The sequence below is a fragment of the Meleagris gallopavo genome, chromosome 29, assembly GCF_905368555.1.
Source record: "Meleagris gallopavo chromosome 29, MGAL_WU_HG_1.1, whole genome shotgun sequence".
Taxonomy (NCBI): Eukaryota; Metazoa; Chordata; class Aves; order Galliformes; family Phasianidae; genus Meleagris; species Meleagris gallopavo.
Genome location: NC_139432.1, coordinates 425421 through 443250, shown reverse-complemented (window position 1 = coordinate 443250; position 17830 = coordinate 425421). Strand labels below are relative to the sequence as shown.

At 47.7% G+C, this 17830-nt stretch overlaps 1 protein-coding gene, 1 pseudogene and 1 gene segment (V, D, J or C); 1 reads left to right on the top strand and 2 right to left on the bottom strand.

The window, feature by feature from the left end:
* The first annotated feature begins 673 nt into the window (after window positions 1-673).
* On the top strand, window positions 674-1615 carry LOC109365175 (T cell receptor alpha variable 4-like). The segment is given in 2 exon segments: window positions 674-867; window positions 1098-1615. Coding segments are annotated over 2 exon segments (600 nt in total).
* A 1628-nt stretch (window positions 1616-3243) lies between these two features.
* On the bottom strand, window positions 3244-4097 carry LOC109365174 (feather keratin Cos1-1/Cos1-3/Cos2-1-like). 2 transcript variants are annotated; one of them, XM_085211128.1, is made up of 3 exons: window positions 4015-4097; window positions 3813-3819; window positions 3244-3666 (listed from the first exon to the last, which is right to left on the bottom strand). In XM_085211128.1, the coding sequence occupies exons 1-3, from the start codon at window positions 4095-4097 to the stop codon at window positions 3352-3354; spliced, it is 405 nt and encodes a 134-aa protein (XP_085067254.1). In that variant the 3' UTR covers window positions 3244-3351. The 2 variants fall into 2 exon arrangements, with proteins under 2 accessions (XP_085067254.1, XP_085067252.1); XM_085211126.1 differs by lacking the exons at window positions 3813-3819; window positions 4015-4097 and having other exon boundaries at window positions 3244-3681.
* Window positions 4098-14854: 10757 nt separating this feature from the next.
* Window positions 14855-15160, bottom strand: LOC109365173 (feather keratin Cos1-2 pseudogene; annotated as a pseudogene).
* Between the last annotated feature and the right edge of the window lie 2670 nt (window positions 15161-17830).

The following is a 17830-nucleotide window of genomic DNA, read 5'->3' as shown; positions in this document are numbered from 1 at the left end:
AAGTATTGGGGTACACAGCCCCCCTTCTATCCCTGTACCCTGACGCTGGAAGGCCCTTTCCCATTCGCTGAAGTACTTGGGGTTCACGTTATTCTCTGTTTACTTACCAATGCTCATTCACCCCTAGCAGCTGCTCCCCTTCGTTTCCTTTATTTATACATACATTATAATCTGGATTCAGAGTTTGTTGTTTCACCCAACTAGGACTATATTTGTATCCTGTAAATTCCAACAATCTTTTTTTCTCTCCAGTAGACAAGATTTACTTGCAGGTGCTAAGCTAGCATGCCCTGCCATATGCTTGCAAGATAAGTTGGTTTAACCAGATCCTTCTGACCAAAACATTTCTTCTAAACTTTATCTTGTTTTGCAGGAATGCCAATCCTTACTTCGTTCTTTCCAAATTTTATTTGCAAGGACTCTTTATCTTTGTTTTTCCGTCACAGGGAAGGTTCAGGTTGGAACTAGGAAAATATTATTCTCAGGAAAGGTAGTGAGTTATTGGAACTGGGTGCCAGGGCAAGTGATGGAGTCTCTGTCCCTGTAGGATCCCAAGAAAAAGATGCGTAGAGCACAGCTCCCAGCAACCCGAGCCCCGCAACCAACGCACAGGCGCGCAGCACTGGCAGGGCTGTGCAAGCCCGAGTGACGCGGCGCAGGGCGCAGCCCCGGGGCGGAGCTGGCGGCGGCGGCGGGAAGGAGGCGCCGCGGGCGGAGCAGAGCCGGGGCTGGCGGGGGCAGCGGAGCGGCGGAATGTGGCAGTGCCGGGCCGCGGGGCCGCCGCCGGCGGGGCCGTGCCGGGCCGGGAACTGCTGGGGGCCGGCGCCGGCCTCGCCTCTGTCCTTCCGGCTTCTTTCAGATCTCGTGGTACTCTCTAGTCCCCGCTTCATTCAACCCAACTGCTTCCTGCGAGCCCAAGCTACCTATCCTTTCCGACCGGCCTCTCTTCCTGCGCTATTCCATTCCTTTAAAAATCACTCCCCTCGCTGCTGCCTCTTGTACGGCCTTTTGCTCTCATTCCATTCACCTCCTGGATTGGATCCCTGTGACATTAGGAGGAAAGGGATTTTCTGACTTTGTTTCTTCGTTTCTTCTAGGTAGTGGCTGTGAGCAGAGCCCAGGTGCAGCAAAAGCTGGCAGAGACCAGCGAGGGCACCGGCATCAACATCACCTGCTCACACCCCAATATACAAGCCGGAGATTACATCCACTGGTGCCGTCAGCTCCCGGGCCGAGGACCCGCATTTCTCGTCAGCGCTTTTAAGGGCTCGAAGGAGATTCGGGACCAGGCGGGCCAGGTGTCGGTGTCGGCAGACCGCCGCTCCAGCGCTCTCTGGCTCGCGCGGCCCCGGCTCGGCGACGCGGCGGTGTATTACTGCGCCGTGGACGCACAGGGAGAGGAGCCAGGGCTGCGGCCGGGCACGAACTGCTTAGGGCGGGGCGGAGGCGCAGTGCCGTCCGGGCCCGCAGGGGGCGCTGCCTGCATGGCCGCCAAACTCCATCCTGACCAGGGTGCACCTCCCTGTGTTCTCGACAGAAACAAGCACGGCACCCGTAGCAGTGATTTACTGAAGCCAATGTGAGACAGACACACCTATGTTTGAGGTGAGCAAGATGGCATAAATGACAACACAAGCTGTGTTAGACACCTCAGAGACCTCCACACAGTTCTACTCCATCTTTTATCCTTTCCTCATTTCCCAGTGAATGCAGATGAGAGCAGTAGGAGCCCTGTTCCTAAGTGTCTACAGAGTGGCATCCCCCATGCCTTTCACACACTCATGGCTTTTCCTGTGAGCGCAGCAGAGGTTGTATTCTCCATTTCCAGAAACTGTGGAGGCAGTTGAGGGCAGAAACACCTCAAGGCAGAAGCCAATATCCTCTTGCTGTGCAGTAACCAGGGATATCTTCAGCTGCAAGGTAAGGTGCACAAGTGAGTAGCCTCTGCAATGCATTGCAATCTCCTATTTTTCTGGGAATGGAAAAGATTATCCATAAACACTCATACCCACCAGGAGCAGAGCCATTCTCTCTGGGCAGCTCTGGAGGCTGTACACTGTGTAAAGTAATATCAAAAGCTCAAACTGAGATGGAGAAATATTTAATTAATATTTAAAGAGAAAAATGAAGTCACCCCAAGAAGAGGCTCCACAGCGCAGGATTTGCCGGATCCCATATTTCAGTTCATGTGAGGCATTTGCCTTCTTTTCTGGCAGAGGATCAGCTAATTCTGAGGAGCCTCTCAGCTAAGAGGAGCATAGGAAAAAAAAAAGAAAAAAGAAAAAGAAAATGAGAAAAAGCGGTGAAAGAGGCAGGTATGCAAGTAGATAGAGAAATAGAAGTAAAGATGTGAGTGAGATATATAGAAAGTCCAGGCTTGCTCCATCCCGTAAGTGTTTTCTAGAGTAGCTGAGGGTGGTCAGGTATTCAAAAAGCGGTGGCTTGAAGATTCCTTCTTAATCTAGCACCATGTTCGTGGCTTATGGACGAATTTCTCCCAGGACCACGGCCTGCGGCTTTAGCAGGCCGAGCACCTTCTGCCACAGTAGCCACTGCTGAAGCCGGATACAGCAGGATGTCTTGCACTCCTCACAGTATCCCACACAGTCATAGCTTTTCCTCTAGGCAGAACACAGGTTGTGTTATCCCTTTTCAGGAACTTAGAGGGTAGTTGTGGGCAGAAACACTGCAAGGCAAAGGCCGATAGACAATTGTTCTGCCATAGCCAGGGATATCTTCTTCAGCTGCAGGGGACAGTGACCAAGGAAGCAGCCACTGCAGTGTATCACATCATCCCATTCTTCTGGGAATGGAGAAGGATCTCCTTAACCACTCATCTTATACCTGCCAGGAGCAGAGCCATTCTCTCTCGGCAGTTCTGGAGGCCATAGACAGTGGAAAGTAACATCAAACGCTTAAATGAGATGCAGAAATCTTTAATGAATGTTTACAGAGGAAAAGGAGTCACTCTCAAAAGAGGCTTCGCAGTGCAGGATTTGCCTGATCCCATGTTTAAGTTCAAACAATGAGTTCATGCAAGACATGTGCCTTATTTTCCAGCAGTGGATGAGATTGCTCTGAGTAACTTCACATATCAGCGGGGCACAAGGGAAAAAAAAAAGAAAGAAAAAGAAAAACTGGAGAAGGAGGTAGGTAGGTGTGTAGAGAAACAGAATCAAAGGAATGAGCCAGCGTTACTGGAAGCCTAGGCATGCCTCTTTCTGCCAGCACTTCCTAGAGTAGCTGAGGAGGGTCAGGTATTCTGAAAGCAGGGGCTTGAAGATGTCTTCTTGATCCAGCACCACGTTCATGTTTTCTGGACGAATTTCTCCCGGACCACGGCCAGCGGCTTCAGCAGGGCGGGCACCTTCTGCCACAGTAGCGGCTGCCCAAGCCGGACAAGTCAAAGCCCCCCGAGGTGATGGGCACGCCCTCAGAGCTGAGGATGCTGCCAACAGCAGCGGAGGTGGAGGAGCCCACAACGGTGTTCTGCGGGAAGGAGCTGAGGATGGGTCCGGGCAGGGTCACCACCACGGGAGAGGGCTCGATGGCAATGGTGGAGTTCTGGCACTGCCTGACACAGGGCTCATTGCAGCTGCTGGCCAGAGGGGTCGGGCCGCAGGGCCGGCATGGCACACACTGGGAGTAGCAGGACATGTCTTGGGACTGGTGGTACACCTAGGAGATAGGGATAGAAGGAAGTAGTACATGTGGGTATGTAAGGGGCAGCGTGGATAGCCTCTCACAAAGGAGCCAAGACAAGTAGCAAGATGGAGGAGGCAGTGGCAGAAGGTCATGTTCCTTCATTGTACCGGGGCCCTTCAAAGAGCAGTCTGGCCAGGGCGACTCTCAAAGTTTGTAGAAATCTAAAGCCATGTAAGCTGTATTCTGTGCATTCTCTGCACAGACATTGTCCCCTCTTTGGTCTCCCATAGCAAGGAGCTTCATTATCTGATTAGATTCCTATTGAGGCAAACATCACACTTTGCAAGAGAAAAAGAGAAGGCTTTATACTTACCTGGTTCCCAATGAGAAGGAGAAAAGAGAAGAGAATGGGAGAGCTGGGATCTGGGCTGCCTTTTATGCTGGTCCTTCATTACTGCAGGCCCAGAGACACCCTTGATACAGGGAATAATTTTCTGACAAGCTAACCTGGAATACATGCCATCCCTTCTCATCATATGGACTGTGTTTTGATTTCCTGCAGTGCTACCTTTTCATTTCCAGATTTTTTGCCATACCCATTCTCTAATGAAGGATACTTTGAAGCAAAGAAAGACCCAAAATTTTGTATTGCAGTATTGCATGGTCGTAGAATTATAGAATCACAAGGTTGGAAACAACCTATAAGATCATCTAGTCCAGCCGTCTTCTCATTACCACTGCTACCGCAAGCTACTAAACCATATCTCGCAGCTCCTCATCCTGACGCCTCTTGAACACTGCCATGGATGGCAACTCCACGACCTCTCTGGGCAGCCATTCCAGTGCCTGGCCACTCTCTGAGAGAAAAAGTTTTTCCTCATGTCTAACCTAAACCTCCTCTGATACAAATTGCAGCCATTTCCCCAGGTCCTGTTTGTTGCCTGGGAGAAGGGATCAAACCCCTCTTCACCCCAGCCTCTCTTCAGGAAGTTGTAGAGTACAATGAGGTCTGCCCTGAGCCTCCTCTTCTCCAGACTAAACAATCCCAGCTCCCTCAGCCGCTCCTCATAAGACTTGTGCTCCAGATAACTCACCAGTTTCGTTGCCCTTCTCTGGACACGGTCCAGGTCCTCAACATCTTTCCTGTAGTGAGGGGCCTAAAACTGAACACAATACTTGAGGTGCGGCCTCACCAGTGCTGAGTAGAGGGGGATGATCACCTCTCTGCTCCTGCTGGCCACACCATTTCTAATGCAGGCCAGGATGCCGTTGGCCCTCTTGGCCACCTGGGCACACTGTCGGCTCATGTTCAGCCGAACATCAACCAACACCCCCAGGTCCCTTTCTTCTTCACAATCATCTAGCCACTCGTCCTCAAGCCTATAACGCTTCATGGGGCTGTTGTGGCCAAAGTGCAGGACCCGACACTTGGCCTTGTTGAACCTCATCCCATTCATCTCAGCCAAGCGATCCAGCTTATCTAGATTGCTCTGAAGGGCCTCCCTACCCTCAGGCAGATCAACACCACCTCCCAGCTTGGAGTCATCTGCAAACTTACTGAGGGTGCACTCAATCCCCTCATCTAGATCATCAATAAAGATATTAAACAAGATGGGCCCCAGTACTGACCCTTGGGGGACACCACTTGTAACGGGTTGGCAGCTGGACTTAACTCCATTAACCACTACCTGTTGGACACAGCCCTCTAGCCAGTTCCTTACCCAAAGAAGTGTATACCTGTCCAGACCACGGGCAGCCAGTTTCCCCAGAAGAAGCCTGTGAGAGACCGTGTCAAAGGCTTTGCTGAAGTCTAGGTAGACTACATCAACAGCCCTTCCCTCATCTACCAGATTGGTCACCCAGTCATAGAAGGAGATGAGGTTGGTCAAGCACGACCTGCCTCTCATGAAGCTGTGCTGGCTGGACCTGATCCCCTGGACACCACGCACGTACCATGTGATCTCACCCAAGATGATTTGCTCCATTACTTTCCCCGGTATTGAGGTCAGGCTAACAGGCCTATAGTTCCCCGGATCCTCCTTATGGCCCTTCTTGAAGATGAGAGTCACATCACAAGCCTCCAATCCTCTGGGACCTCTCCAGTTGACCAGGAGCGCTGATAGATGGCGAGAGGGGCTCGGCAATCACCCCCGCCAGCTCCCTCAGCACCTGAGGGTGTAGCCCATCTGGTCCCATGGACTTGTGACAGTCCAGATAGAGGAGAAGCTCTCTGATTGTCTCAACCTGAATCGCTGGGGGTATATTCTGAGTAGTGTCCCAGACTTCCAGATCAGGGCATAAAATGCCCAGAGGATAACTGATCTGACTATTAAAGGCAGATGTAAAGAAGGCATTGAGGACCTCAGCCTTCTCCTTGTCCTCAGTGGCCACATGGTGAGGCAGATGACTCAGCTCAAGAGCTGTACAGATCCAGAGCAAGCAAGTTGAGCCTGGTTTACTGTAGTGGGGTTGTTGGAAGTGCCATCCGCAGGATAAGGTTCAGAAAGCATCAGCTGGATACCCAAGATTTCCTGTACTTGATGTGTCTTATCCTTCTTTTTCCCTGCCTCCTCAGCTCACTCATGGCCACTTGTTTTGGCTTTCCCATATGAGTGGGTTTTCTGCTGGGATTTAACCCTATCCCATGTAACAATGACCTCTGGAAAAGATTCTAGACTGTTTTGAATTGGTCCTTCTCTGTGCAATCTGTAAGTTCACACACACACACACACACAAAAAAAAAAAAAAAAAAATTGTTGTAGAATCATAGAATAATTTGTTTTGGAAGGGACCTCAAAGATCTATTCCATCTACTTACATGAGTAGGGATACTTTCCATTAGATCAGATGTTTTGGAGTCCCATCTTGTCTGACTCTGAACAGTTCCAGAGATTGAGCATGCAGAACTTCTCTGGGCAACGTGTTCCAGTGCTTAACCATCCTTATAGTAAAGAACTTCTTCCTACTATCTTTCCTAAACCTACTACTTTTTACTTGATAGCCATTACACCTTGTCCTATAATTGATAAAAATCTCTTCCCATCTTTCATGTCAGAATTCTTTACATATTGGAATGCTGTTCTAAAGTCTCCTCTCTAGGCAAAACAACACCAGTTCTCTTATAGGAGTTCTCCAGCTGTCTGATCACCTTTGTGGCCCTTCTCTAGATTCATACCAACAGGTCAATGTCTTTCTTATGCTGGGAGATGCACAGCTGAATGTTGCCTTCCCTGTAATGTCTCACAAGAGCAGAGTAGAGGGGGAAATTCATGTCCCTTGATCTCCAAGTCACAGTTCTTTTGATGTTCTCTCATACTTGCTGTGGGTGCCCATGTCACGGAGAAGCTGTTTAATAATAACATAGATGTTGGGATCGAGTGCATCCTCAGCAAGTTTGCAGATGACATCAAGCTCAGTGGTGCAGTTGATATGACAGAAAGAATGGATGCCATCCAAAGGGACCTGCACAAGCTTGAAGGATGAGCCCACAAAAACATGATGAGGTTCAACAAGACCACGTGCAAGGTATTGCACCCATGTTGGGGAAACCCCCGATATCTATACGACTGAGAGAAGGATGCCTTGACAGCAGCCCTGCAAAGAGCAACTTAGGGATCCTGGTAGATGAAAAGCTTAATATGAGCCTGCAGCTTGCACAGGCAGCCCAGGAGGCCAAAAGTATCCATGAGTGGATCAATAGAGAGGTGCCCAGCAGGACAAGGGAGGTGATTGTCAGTCCCAACTGGAGTACTGTATCCCGATCTGCAACCCCAGATATACATTTCAACTGTGGGAGTAGTGAAGTGCTGGAACAGGCAACCCAGAGAATCTGTGGGTGCCCTATCTCTGGAGACATTCAGGACTAGCTGAGATGGAGCTCTGGCAACTTGTTCTTGTGCCTGATTTAGCAGTTGTCATTCCTGGTATTTGAAACTAGATGACATCTGAGGTCCCTTTCATCACAAGGAATTCAGTAATTCTACGATTTCATAGTCACTGGAGCCAAGGCAGTCTTTGACATTCACATTTCTAACAAACCCATCCTTGCTGATGAGAAAGTGTCCTGCATAAGGATATTTTCTTTCACATAACACAGTGAGGTAAGGACTGATGATTTTTCCTTATAGAGTAACTAAGGATTTTTTCCTCTAGTGGCCAGGGGAGTGATAGAGTGCTCTCGGCAAATTCCCACCAAAGCAATGGTTTTCTCCAAAAGCCATCTATAAGCACTTATAAACATCACATGGAGAAACACTCAAGAATGCACCAAAATGGAAGCCTCAGGTGTGGAAAGTAGCAGGAGAAGCCATTGCTTCTCCACTGAGCGATCTATCTATCAAATCCCTATCTGTCCTGTATTTCAAAGAGATCACTGGACACTCAGTCTTTCTGACATTAGTGGCCAGGATCTCAGTCCTCTGTTCAGCAACACCTTCTGGGTTTCCAGAAAACCTAGCCTGGGCCTTCATCAGTGGCTTTAGCACAGTGGGGACCTGTCTGCTGAAATAGCATCTGTAAATGCAGGAGAGACCACAGCACCCGGAGCTATGAGAACTCCATCACTGCTAAGGATGCTGCCAATAGCAGCAGGGATGGAGGATTTCACAACAGCGTTCTGCAGGAAAGAGCTGTAGATAGGGGCAGACAGGGCCACTATTGCAGGAGAGGGCACAGTGATGACAGTGGAGTTCTGGCACTGCATCATTGCAGCTTTTGACCAACGGGGTCAGGCCACAAGGCCAGCATAGCAGGTACTGGGCATGGCACGCACTGGTCATATCAGGACATGGATGAAGGCTGAAGCTCCTACCTGGGAGAGACTGCAGGGAGAAAAAGAGCACAGGGGCATATGAGGAGTAGTCCATATGGAGTAGTCCTCATATGTCTCTGTAGCAGTAGTCCCCAGGTGCGTGCCAATGAAGTATTTTTGTTGGCTGGTAGAATGACAGAATTGTAGGGTTTGGAAGGGATGTCTGGACATCATCTAGTCCAACTGCCATGCTAAAGCACAGTCCGTAAATCAAGTCAAACAGAAAAGCATTCAGGTGGGTTTTCAATATCTCCCAAAAAGGAGATTCCAAAGGCTCTATGGGCAGCTTGTTCCAGTACTCTGCTCTCTCATGCTCAAAGTAAAGCTCTTTCCCATGCTTGGATGGAGTTTCCTGTGTATGAGTCTGTGCCTGTTCCCATCTGTTTTGTCACTGGGCACCACTGAAAAGATCCTGGCCCCATCCTCTTGACACCTGCCCATTATATATTTATAAGCATTGATATGATCTCCTCCTCGTCTTCTCCAGGCTAAACAGTCCCAGGACTCTTAGCCTTTCCTCCAAAGGAAGATGTTTGTGGCCCTATAAAAGAATAAAAAGGGTCAAAATATTGTCTTCACTTCATCCAGAAATTATCTGAAGAGACTGGCCAGATGCAACAAGGCTGCTGTCTCTCTCAATGGAAAATCCATCTCAGCCAAGCCCAAGACAGGCATGATCAGAAAAGGATGTGGGAGAAGGGCTTCAGACTCATTTGGTTACCAAGAAAACCAGGTGAGAGATGTTGATTAGACGATCAAGGACTAAGGCTGCCTTTAATGGTGACCCTGCCCTGCCCCAGGCCCAGGCATAGCCTTCATGGAAGTGACAATTTTCTGTGGTGCTTGTGACAAATGGAAAACAACCAATGGCATGAGCTGTGTGGCTGCTTCCCTTAATACTGTTTATTCATTTTCTGACTCATACCACACTCATTTCCTCACGGAGGCTTCTTCTTGAGTGCTGGGATTGAGAGGCCCCAGGACTTCTGGGCCAGGAATGAGTCAGTGATGGCATAGGACTCACCTCAAATACAGAGATGGATCCATCTCAAGCAAGTAATGATGGCCTGGGGCTACCCTGCACACAGATCTGCCATGTCTTCCTCTTTTCCTCCATCCCAACTCATTCCTGTGGTCTCATGTGATCATAATGTCCAGGCAGGTGGGCTGGACTGCTGGGTTTCATTTCTCTTCATCATCAAGATGTCCTTTGAATAAGCTGTGTGACCATCTTGGGCTCCTCTCACTGGGCTGTCCCTGCACATCTGCAGACTGTGCTATCATCTCATCTGGAGCCCTGTCCTGCTCAGAGCACTGCAGTCTTGCCCTACCAGAAAGGTCCTCAGTCTCTCCTCAGTCAACTCCCCATGGTCTCAGCATCTGCCTCTCCATCTATGTGTGTTCACAATCATGGGTGATCTGTGCATGTACCTTAAGTGTGCATGAGCTTTTATTTCTATGTGCGCACCGTATGCATATACATTTGTGAATGCATTGTTGTGACAATGTGTGAAGGCACAGGTATGTTTGTGTGCGTACACACATCTTGTGTGCCAGTGCACAAGTGCACAGAATTACACTGACCAAGTGCACAGCTGCAGCATGTCCCAAGGCCCACAGTGTTCCTTCTGTGTACTGGTGTCAGGTGCTGATGCAACCTGGGCACCTCATAGTCTGAAGAGGTTTCGGGAAGGCTGTTGTGTTTGATTTTAAGTGATTAGTGTCTTCAGCCTACATCTAGTCTTTTTCTGAATCCTTTCTGCAGCTCCCAGCACTCATCTGCTTTCATAAAGCCATCCTGTCTCCTGGCTCAGGTGGAAAGAAGTTGATCACCTCCCTCTTCCTGCTGGCCACTCCTCTTTTAATGCAGCCGAGGATATAGTTGGCCTTCTGGGCTGCGAGTGCACACTGCTGGCTCATATCCCGCTTTCTTTTAGTCCAAAGAGCTCTGCTTTTCATGGTAGTTTCTGACATCTGCATCATCTTCAGAGTTTTCTCTGCTCCCTTTCCTTTCATTCAACAGAAGACATTCTCCATTTGTGCTTCCATCACATCATGCTTCCCATTTTTTTGTGAGACTTCTTGAAATAGGCACAAAACATTATGTTGCAACTGAAACAGGACTCAAGAGACTTGTTGTTCATTAAGCCTGTGTGGAGAAAGTATATGGAGTCAACGATTCTTGTCTGTTTGCCTGTTCTACCTCAGGGTATGCTATGATTCTATGATTCCTTGCATTTCATAATTGATGAGATAATCTGTGGACATTGTAGTGGTTTTTTGTTTTTTTTTTTGTTAAAAAAAAAAGAAAAAAGAAAAAAGAAAAAAAGGACCCATGAGTGGCCTGGCTGAAGGTATGATTTAATGTTGCTAAGTGGAAAATAGCAGGAAAGGCAAGGTGCAGGGAACCTATGGATTCTCTCATCTTGCGTACAACTGGGCCAAGCAAAACATTATGCTGAAGAGTGCTATGGTTGGGACACCACTACCTGTAACAGACTCAAACCCAGATTTGCCATCACCCGCAAATACAGCTTCACCAGAGACCTCCCAGTAGTAGCCCTTCTGCACTGTTGAGGCTTGGATGAAGCACAGGAGATCTGATTGCAGGTGTAAATAGCCTGGGGAATGCAGGGGAATTCCAGTATCAATTTACATCACCCCACAGAGAGAAGCACACACTTCCTATGCTTTGGAAATCTTTCCCTTAAAAGGCATGGTGAAACATAATGATTTCACATTTGCCAGATTTAACTTTTCCTTGTGAAACATTACATGTGTTTATTTTAATTATCCACTGAGATCCTCTACTAAGTCTAATCAGCTTTTGCCGCTGTTGCAATATTCCTAGAAGCCACCCTTCTTCCATGGATTGTACTGCAACAGGAAACATCTTCATGCACACATTTTCTGCTGAGCTTTTCTCTAGACTCCATCAGTCCTGCTGCCTTGATGCTCAGGCCCTGATGAGACAGGGAAAAAACATGGGCTTTCATCCCTACCCATCATACAGAATATTTTATTTCCCACAGGAATTATGCTGAAAACATGCTCTTTCAGTTTGGGACCAGTGAATAGATGCTTTCTGGGTCAGTAATACACCCCATGCACTCCTGAGTCTCCAGCCTCACCCAGACACAGAACTCTCCCTTCACTCTGTTCCTTCTGTACTTGTAATGCACAAGTGGCCTATGAAAGATGGCAACTCATCAAAACTTACTGGAATTGGGAAAGAGAGATCTCATCAGAGTAGATGAAACTATGAAACTGCTGTCCCAGTGACACGCAGGAGTGCTAAGGCTGTTCTGCTTCCCCTGCTGCCAACATATCTAGAGGCCTTGGGTCCTCCCTGACCGTCTCTTGCCCAGCTTCTCCCCTCTGGGGTGCAGTTTTGTTTTGTCACTGCATTTCTGGCATGCTCTTGGGGAAAGAGAATCTTGCTGTTTCTGACTGAAGTCATTACATCTTGTCTTATTGCTAGTTACCTGTGAAAAAAGGTTACCTTCACCTTGCTACAACCTCCTTTCAGGCAGTTACAGAGAGTGATAATGGATAAGGTCACTCCTGAACCTCCCATTCTCAAAAATAATCCCAATTCCTCAGCTGTTCCTCATAAGGCTTCACAACTTCACTGCCCTTCTTTGGACATGCTCCAGGACCTCAAGGTCTTCCTAGAAGTGAGAGGCCCAAAACTGAACAATGTATTCAACGTGCAGCCTCACCAGTTCTGAGTACAAAATAATGATCTCCTCCCTCGTTCCACTGATGACACTATTTCTGATGCAAACCAGGATACTGATGGCCTTCTTGGCCTTCTGAGCACACTGCTGGCTAATGTTAAGCAACCTGTCAACCAACCCCCCCCCCAGACCGTTTTTACTACACGCAGCTTTCGGTCCCAAACCTGTAGGCATTGCTTTGACAAAAGACTTGGCCTGTAGTCTTGTTAGAGCTCATGCCATTGGTCTTAGCCCAGTGATCCAGACTGTCCAGGTCTCTCTGTAGTAACATCAGGCAGATGAGCACTTTCCCCCAACTTGCTGTCATCTGCAAAATTACTGAAAGTGCAACAATTCCTTTATCCAGATCAGCAATAAGTACATTAAAGTAGATATGCCCCAACACTGGGGAACACACTCTTGACTAGTCCCCAGCTGTATTTAACTCCATTCTCCACCACCCTCTGTGTCAGTTTTTTATCAAGGAAAGAGGACACAAATCCAAGCCATGGGCTGCCGGATTATCAAGGACAATACTGTGGGAGATGGTGTCAAATGCTTTGCTGCATTCTAGGTAGACTGCATCAACAGCCTTTCCCTCATCTACAAGGTGTGCCATATTGTAATAGAAGAGATAAGGTTGATCAAGCATGAATAGTTGCCAAGCCTCTTGTCATCATCTTTTAGAAGTTATAGCTGTTCTGAATTCCCCAGTGACTGGAAAAATGGAAACATCATTCCTGAAAGTGAGAAAAGAGGACCTGATGAATTATAGGCAAGTGAGCCTTATGTAAGTGTTTGGGAAGATTATGAAGCAGATCCTTCTATAAGAGATGTTAATGAACATCAAGTGCTGAGGAGGTGATCCAAAACAACCAGCATGGCTTCACCAAGGGTTGATTGTGCCTGACCAATATGGAAGTCTTTTGTCATGGAGAGACCACATCAGTGGAACAAGGAAGGGTAACTGATGTCATTTACCTGGACTTCTGCAAGGCCCTTGATATAGTCCCACAAAACATTTATTTCTCTAGACTGGGAAGATATGAAGCGTGGAACATTCAGTGGATAAGGAAGCAGCTGGGTGGTTGCAACAACTCTGTTGAAGACACTGAGCATAGTGATGCAGGGAATGCAACGGAACTAAGGGGTGGCATCCAATGGGATGTGCACAAGCTTCTAAAGTGGGCCCATTAGAATCTAATGAAATTCAACAAGGCCAAGTGCAAACTGTTGTGTTTGAGTTGGTGCAATCTCAGCTATGTGTACCGATTGGAAGAAGAACTCCTTGAGAGCATCTCTGCAGAGAAGGTCTTGGGGACCTTGGTGGATAAAGAGCTTGACATGACACAGCAGTGAGCACTTGCAGCATAGACATCCAATGGTATTCTGTTCAAGTGAGTTCCCCTCTACATTGCCCTTATGATTTCCCATATAGAGAAGTGCATCCAGCCCAGAGACCCCAGCACAAGAAGGGTGTAGAGCCATTGGAGCATGTCCAGAGGAGGGCCAAAAAGCTCAGCGGACATCTGAAGCACCTCTCGTACAATGACAGCCTGTGGGAGATGTTCTCGTTCAGCCTGGAAAAGAGAATGCCCTGGGGAGACCTCACTGGGACCTCCCAGTGTTTGGAGGGAACTTATAAAAAAGATAGACCAAAGTTTTACATGGACAATTATGAAAGCACAAAGGGGAATAATTTTAAACTAAAATATCAGAAATTCAAGGGGCTAGACACCATCGTGGGATTCAGACCATTGAATGCAGTGCATGAACTATTAGCTGAGGCATTTGAGATGTATTTTAACATTGTCAAGAGAAGAGCGAATCCCCAAAGTGTGAGTGTGTTGATCCATCTCAGATCTCGTTTTTAGAAGGCAGATAATTTCAGCACATGCTAATTATTGTCTTAAGGTAAGCAATACATGTGTTATGTGTAGTGAATGTCACTGCCAGGGTGAGAGCTGAGGCTAGGATCCAAGTCCAGGTTAGCCAAGAGTGGCCTGGCTAAAGACTCCACCCAATTAACAGAGTGGACCAACAGAGAGTTTGGCCAAGCAAGGAAGTCAGCAAATGACCTGGAGCAGGTTCTGGCATTTGACAGGTTTCTCATTCACATGACATGCTCCAGGGCATAGGGGACATGTCTAAGCAGAGATACAGGAAGGCAAGGACAGACTGCCATTAGTTACAGAGTAACTAGGGGTGATTTCCACTGCTTCAAAAGACAGTAACTGAAAGATGAAATCTCTGCAGTGTGCACTGGCCTCCAGTATCTATACACAGACGGTAAAAAAGGAGAGAAGGACACAATAAAGGTGCAGCAAATGTTTAATGAGTCTGAAGGGGGAAATTATGCCACTCCAAGTACATACACCAAGTGTGGGAAGCAGGAGGAACAGGCAAGAATATGTTCCCCCCTTCCTATATTAGGGCCCCAAGTTCCTGGCCAAAGATTGTAGAGAAGTGAGGTCTCTTGAGGCTGGTTTTCAGGAGTGCTAACAGAGATCAATAAGGAGAAATGATAGCAAAATAATTAGATAAGAAGAATGAAAGAAAGCGAGGATTGAGAGACATCTCCACGTTGTCAGAGAAGTCAGGCTGGCCTCTTCCTTAGTTTCTTGTCCTGTCCAGTGTCATGTAAGAGTTCCAGTGTGTCCTGGGGCAATATTCAGCATCTTTAGCAGGGGTTGCACCTTCTGCCACAGTAGCGGTTGGAAATGCAGGAGAGGTCAAAGCCTCCAGAGTTGATGGGCACACCCTCAGAGCTGAGGATGCTGCCAACAGCAGCGGAGGTGGAGGATCCAACGGCAGTGTTCTGCGGGAAGGAGCTGAGGATGGGTCCGGGCAGGGTCACCACCACGGGAGAGGGCTGGATGACGATGGTGGAGGGCTGGCACTGCCTGACACAGGGCTCATTGCAGCTGCTGGCCAGAGGGGTTGGGCCGCAGGGCCGGCATGGCTGGCACTGGTCACAGCAGGACATGTCTCAGGAATGGAGGTACACCTGGGAGAGAGGACAGGGAGGAAGTAGAATGTGGGAATGAATGAGGAGAAGCCTATCATCACACTTTGAGGGAATCAATGCACATGTAGTGCTGGGTGCAGAAGACAGTCCAGGGATGTCCAAGGAATTCTTGGTCTTATCCTGCTAGAGCCCAATGAAAGCCACTGAGCTGCATCCAGCTACTGCCTTGAACTAAAACAAAAGCCACCTCCTTACAGGCCCAACCTCATCCCATGAAAATCATTCTCTCCACTTCCCTCTCTCATGACAACCAGAGCCAAGCATGAGACACAACTAATAGCAGCTGAGAGTTCTACTGAGCTTAGAACTCTTGGAGAATGAAGAGAACAAGAAAGGGCAACACACTCACCTGGTTCCCAAGAAGATGGAGGTGAGAGAAATGGATGAGGGAGAAAAGAGCTGGGCTGGCTTTTATAATGGACCCAAGCAGCCTCATTTCCAGAGGCACCCCTTGCAGCAGTGATTATTTTGTGACAAGATCCTTTTGAATGCAAAACATCCCAGCTAATGATATGGGCTGTGTGTTGGTTTCCTGTGCTGTTGCTACTTGTCACATCCTGATTTATATCACTCCCATTGCTCACGAATGGCATCTTTTGAGTAGCAGGAAGAAAGATCCAAGCATTTCCAGGCAGCGCAAATAAGTGTGGGCAGAACACGCAGTTCACATGCTGGAAGAATCTAGTAATAGAAATGATATCAGCATGCTTAGTGGGGCATTAGTGTGAAACAATTAGAGCCTGTGTGCTGGATTTATGCAGTTGCCTGTGGGTATAGAGGTTTGCATGATTCCATTGTGTATGCATGAGCAGGTGAGTGTTTGTGTGACTTGTGTGTCCCGCATAACAACAAGTGTTCTGGTCACATCAGGGGCACTTGAGGATACCAATAGATGCTGTTAATCTCTGTCTTCCTGCTAACAGAGCCAATTGGGAGGAGAGGAACTGGAAGGCACTTACAAATGTCATCAGGTTCAGTTGTCTGATTTCATTAGTGCTAGCCACAAGGAAAAGCATGTTAATGTAAGCATTATCAAAATGTCTGTCAACACTGACAAGCATGGGGCATTATCCACATCTCTAGAAATTCTGTTCAACTGTTTGACCACCTTCACATTAACCTTTTTTTTTTTTCCTAGTGGTAGAAGTTGTGGCATTATTCTTCAGCTTGCTAATGCTCCTTGATGGATACCCTGGTGTTTGTTTAGATAACAGAAAGAATCTGTACTCTTGTACCATCTAGAGCATGGTGATATTCTGAACTGCTTGTATCGAGTAGGCAAGGGAAGTTCTGCTTTGAATCAGCTCGTTTTGTGAAAGCAAATATTGTGTGAGTGAGGCCAGGAGCTAACTGAGCACTGTTGGATATGGGGTTCATGCGGTGAACAGTTGAGGAAGAGTGCTGACTTCATTCAGAGGGTTGTGCGACCACCACCACAAAAAGACTGAACATGTGTGACAAGACAAAACCCAATGTTAATGATTTTATGTGGAAGTACGGAATATCTCGATACTGTATGGGAAAACATTTGCATGTGTAACATAAGTAATGAATATAAGCTGAGGATCTTTTGTGCAACATGTGCATATAGGTGGAGTTCATCCCCCATGCGTCCGGCACCAAAAATAAAGTCTACCTCCTTTCTAACACTCCAATTTGAGTCCTAGGGTGTTTCATGCACCAACGATTTACAGTATCACTACTATCTGGTCTGAACATCTCCTGGTGCAGTTTTGTGCCATTCCCACACATGTCCGGTCATCAGTTTCCAGAGTGAGGAGACCAGTGTCTCTGTCTCTGCTTTCCCTCCTCGGCAAGCTGTAGAGAGCATGAGGTCATCCCTAATCTTTGTGTTCTCCAAACCGGACAACCCACGTGTCCTTAAGGCTCTCCTCACAGGATATGCCTTCCAGCCCAACTATCAGCTCTGCTGCCTTCCTCTGGATGCCTTAAAGCATCTTGGACACGATTCTTACTTTGTGGAACCCAGAACAGCCGAATAGATTCCATGTGAAAATACACCGAGGCTAACTGCAATGGGAGAATAATCTTTTTTGACCAGTTGGCTGTGGAGTGTGTAATGTATTCTACATTTGAGTTGGACGTCTTGGCTGCCAGGGCACAATGTTGGTTCATGTTGAGTCTACTGTCAGCCAGGACTCCCAAGTCCCTTCAGGATGTCCATGCTTCTCAGGTGCTCAGAAGCACTTCAAGGGTGACCCAGACTAAGACTAGAGCCTGAACAACACAAAGGAAGGAAGAGCAGGTGGAGTCCATGGCAAACAAGCCATTGAGAGAGTCAGTGAGGATTGTTGAGGCTGGAAGATGGTGATATTCTGGAACAAGAAAAACACTCTTGCTTTAGTCACAGGCATACAGCTTCAGAAGAGGCACAGCCCTCTGGACACTGGGGAGAAAGTACTAGATCCATTGGAGGGGCTCATCAAAGGTGGCTGAACTCAAGATTTACGACTGAAGGAAGGAGAAAAGTTGTGTGAGATTTAAAGGAGACACCTCCGTTTGATAGTGGATTCTCTAATTTGCTGAAGTCTTGGCTGTTTGATTTCCTTGGCAAGGAATGACAACTCCAAAGTTGCAGAAGGTCTCCAAAAGTTTGTCTGCATATCA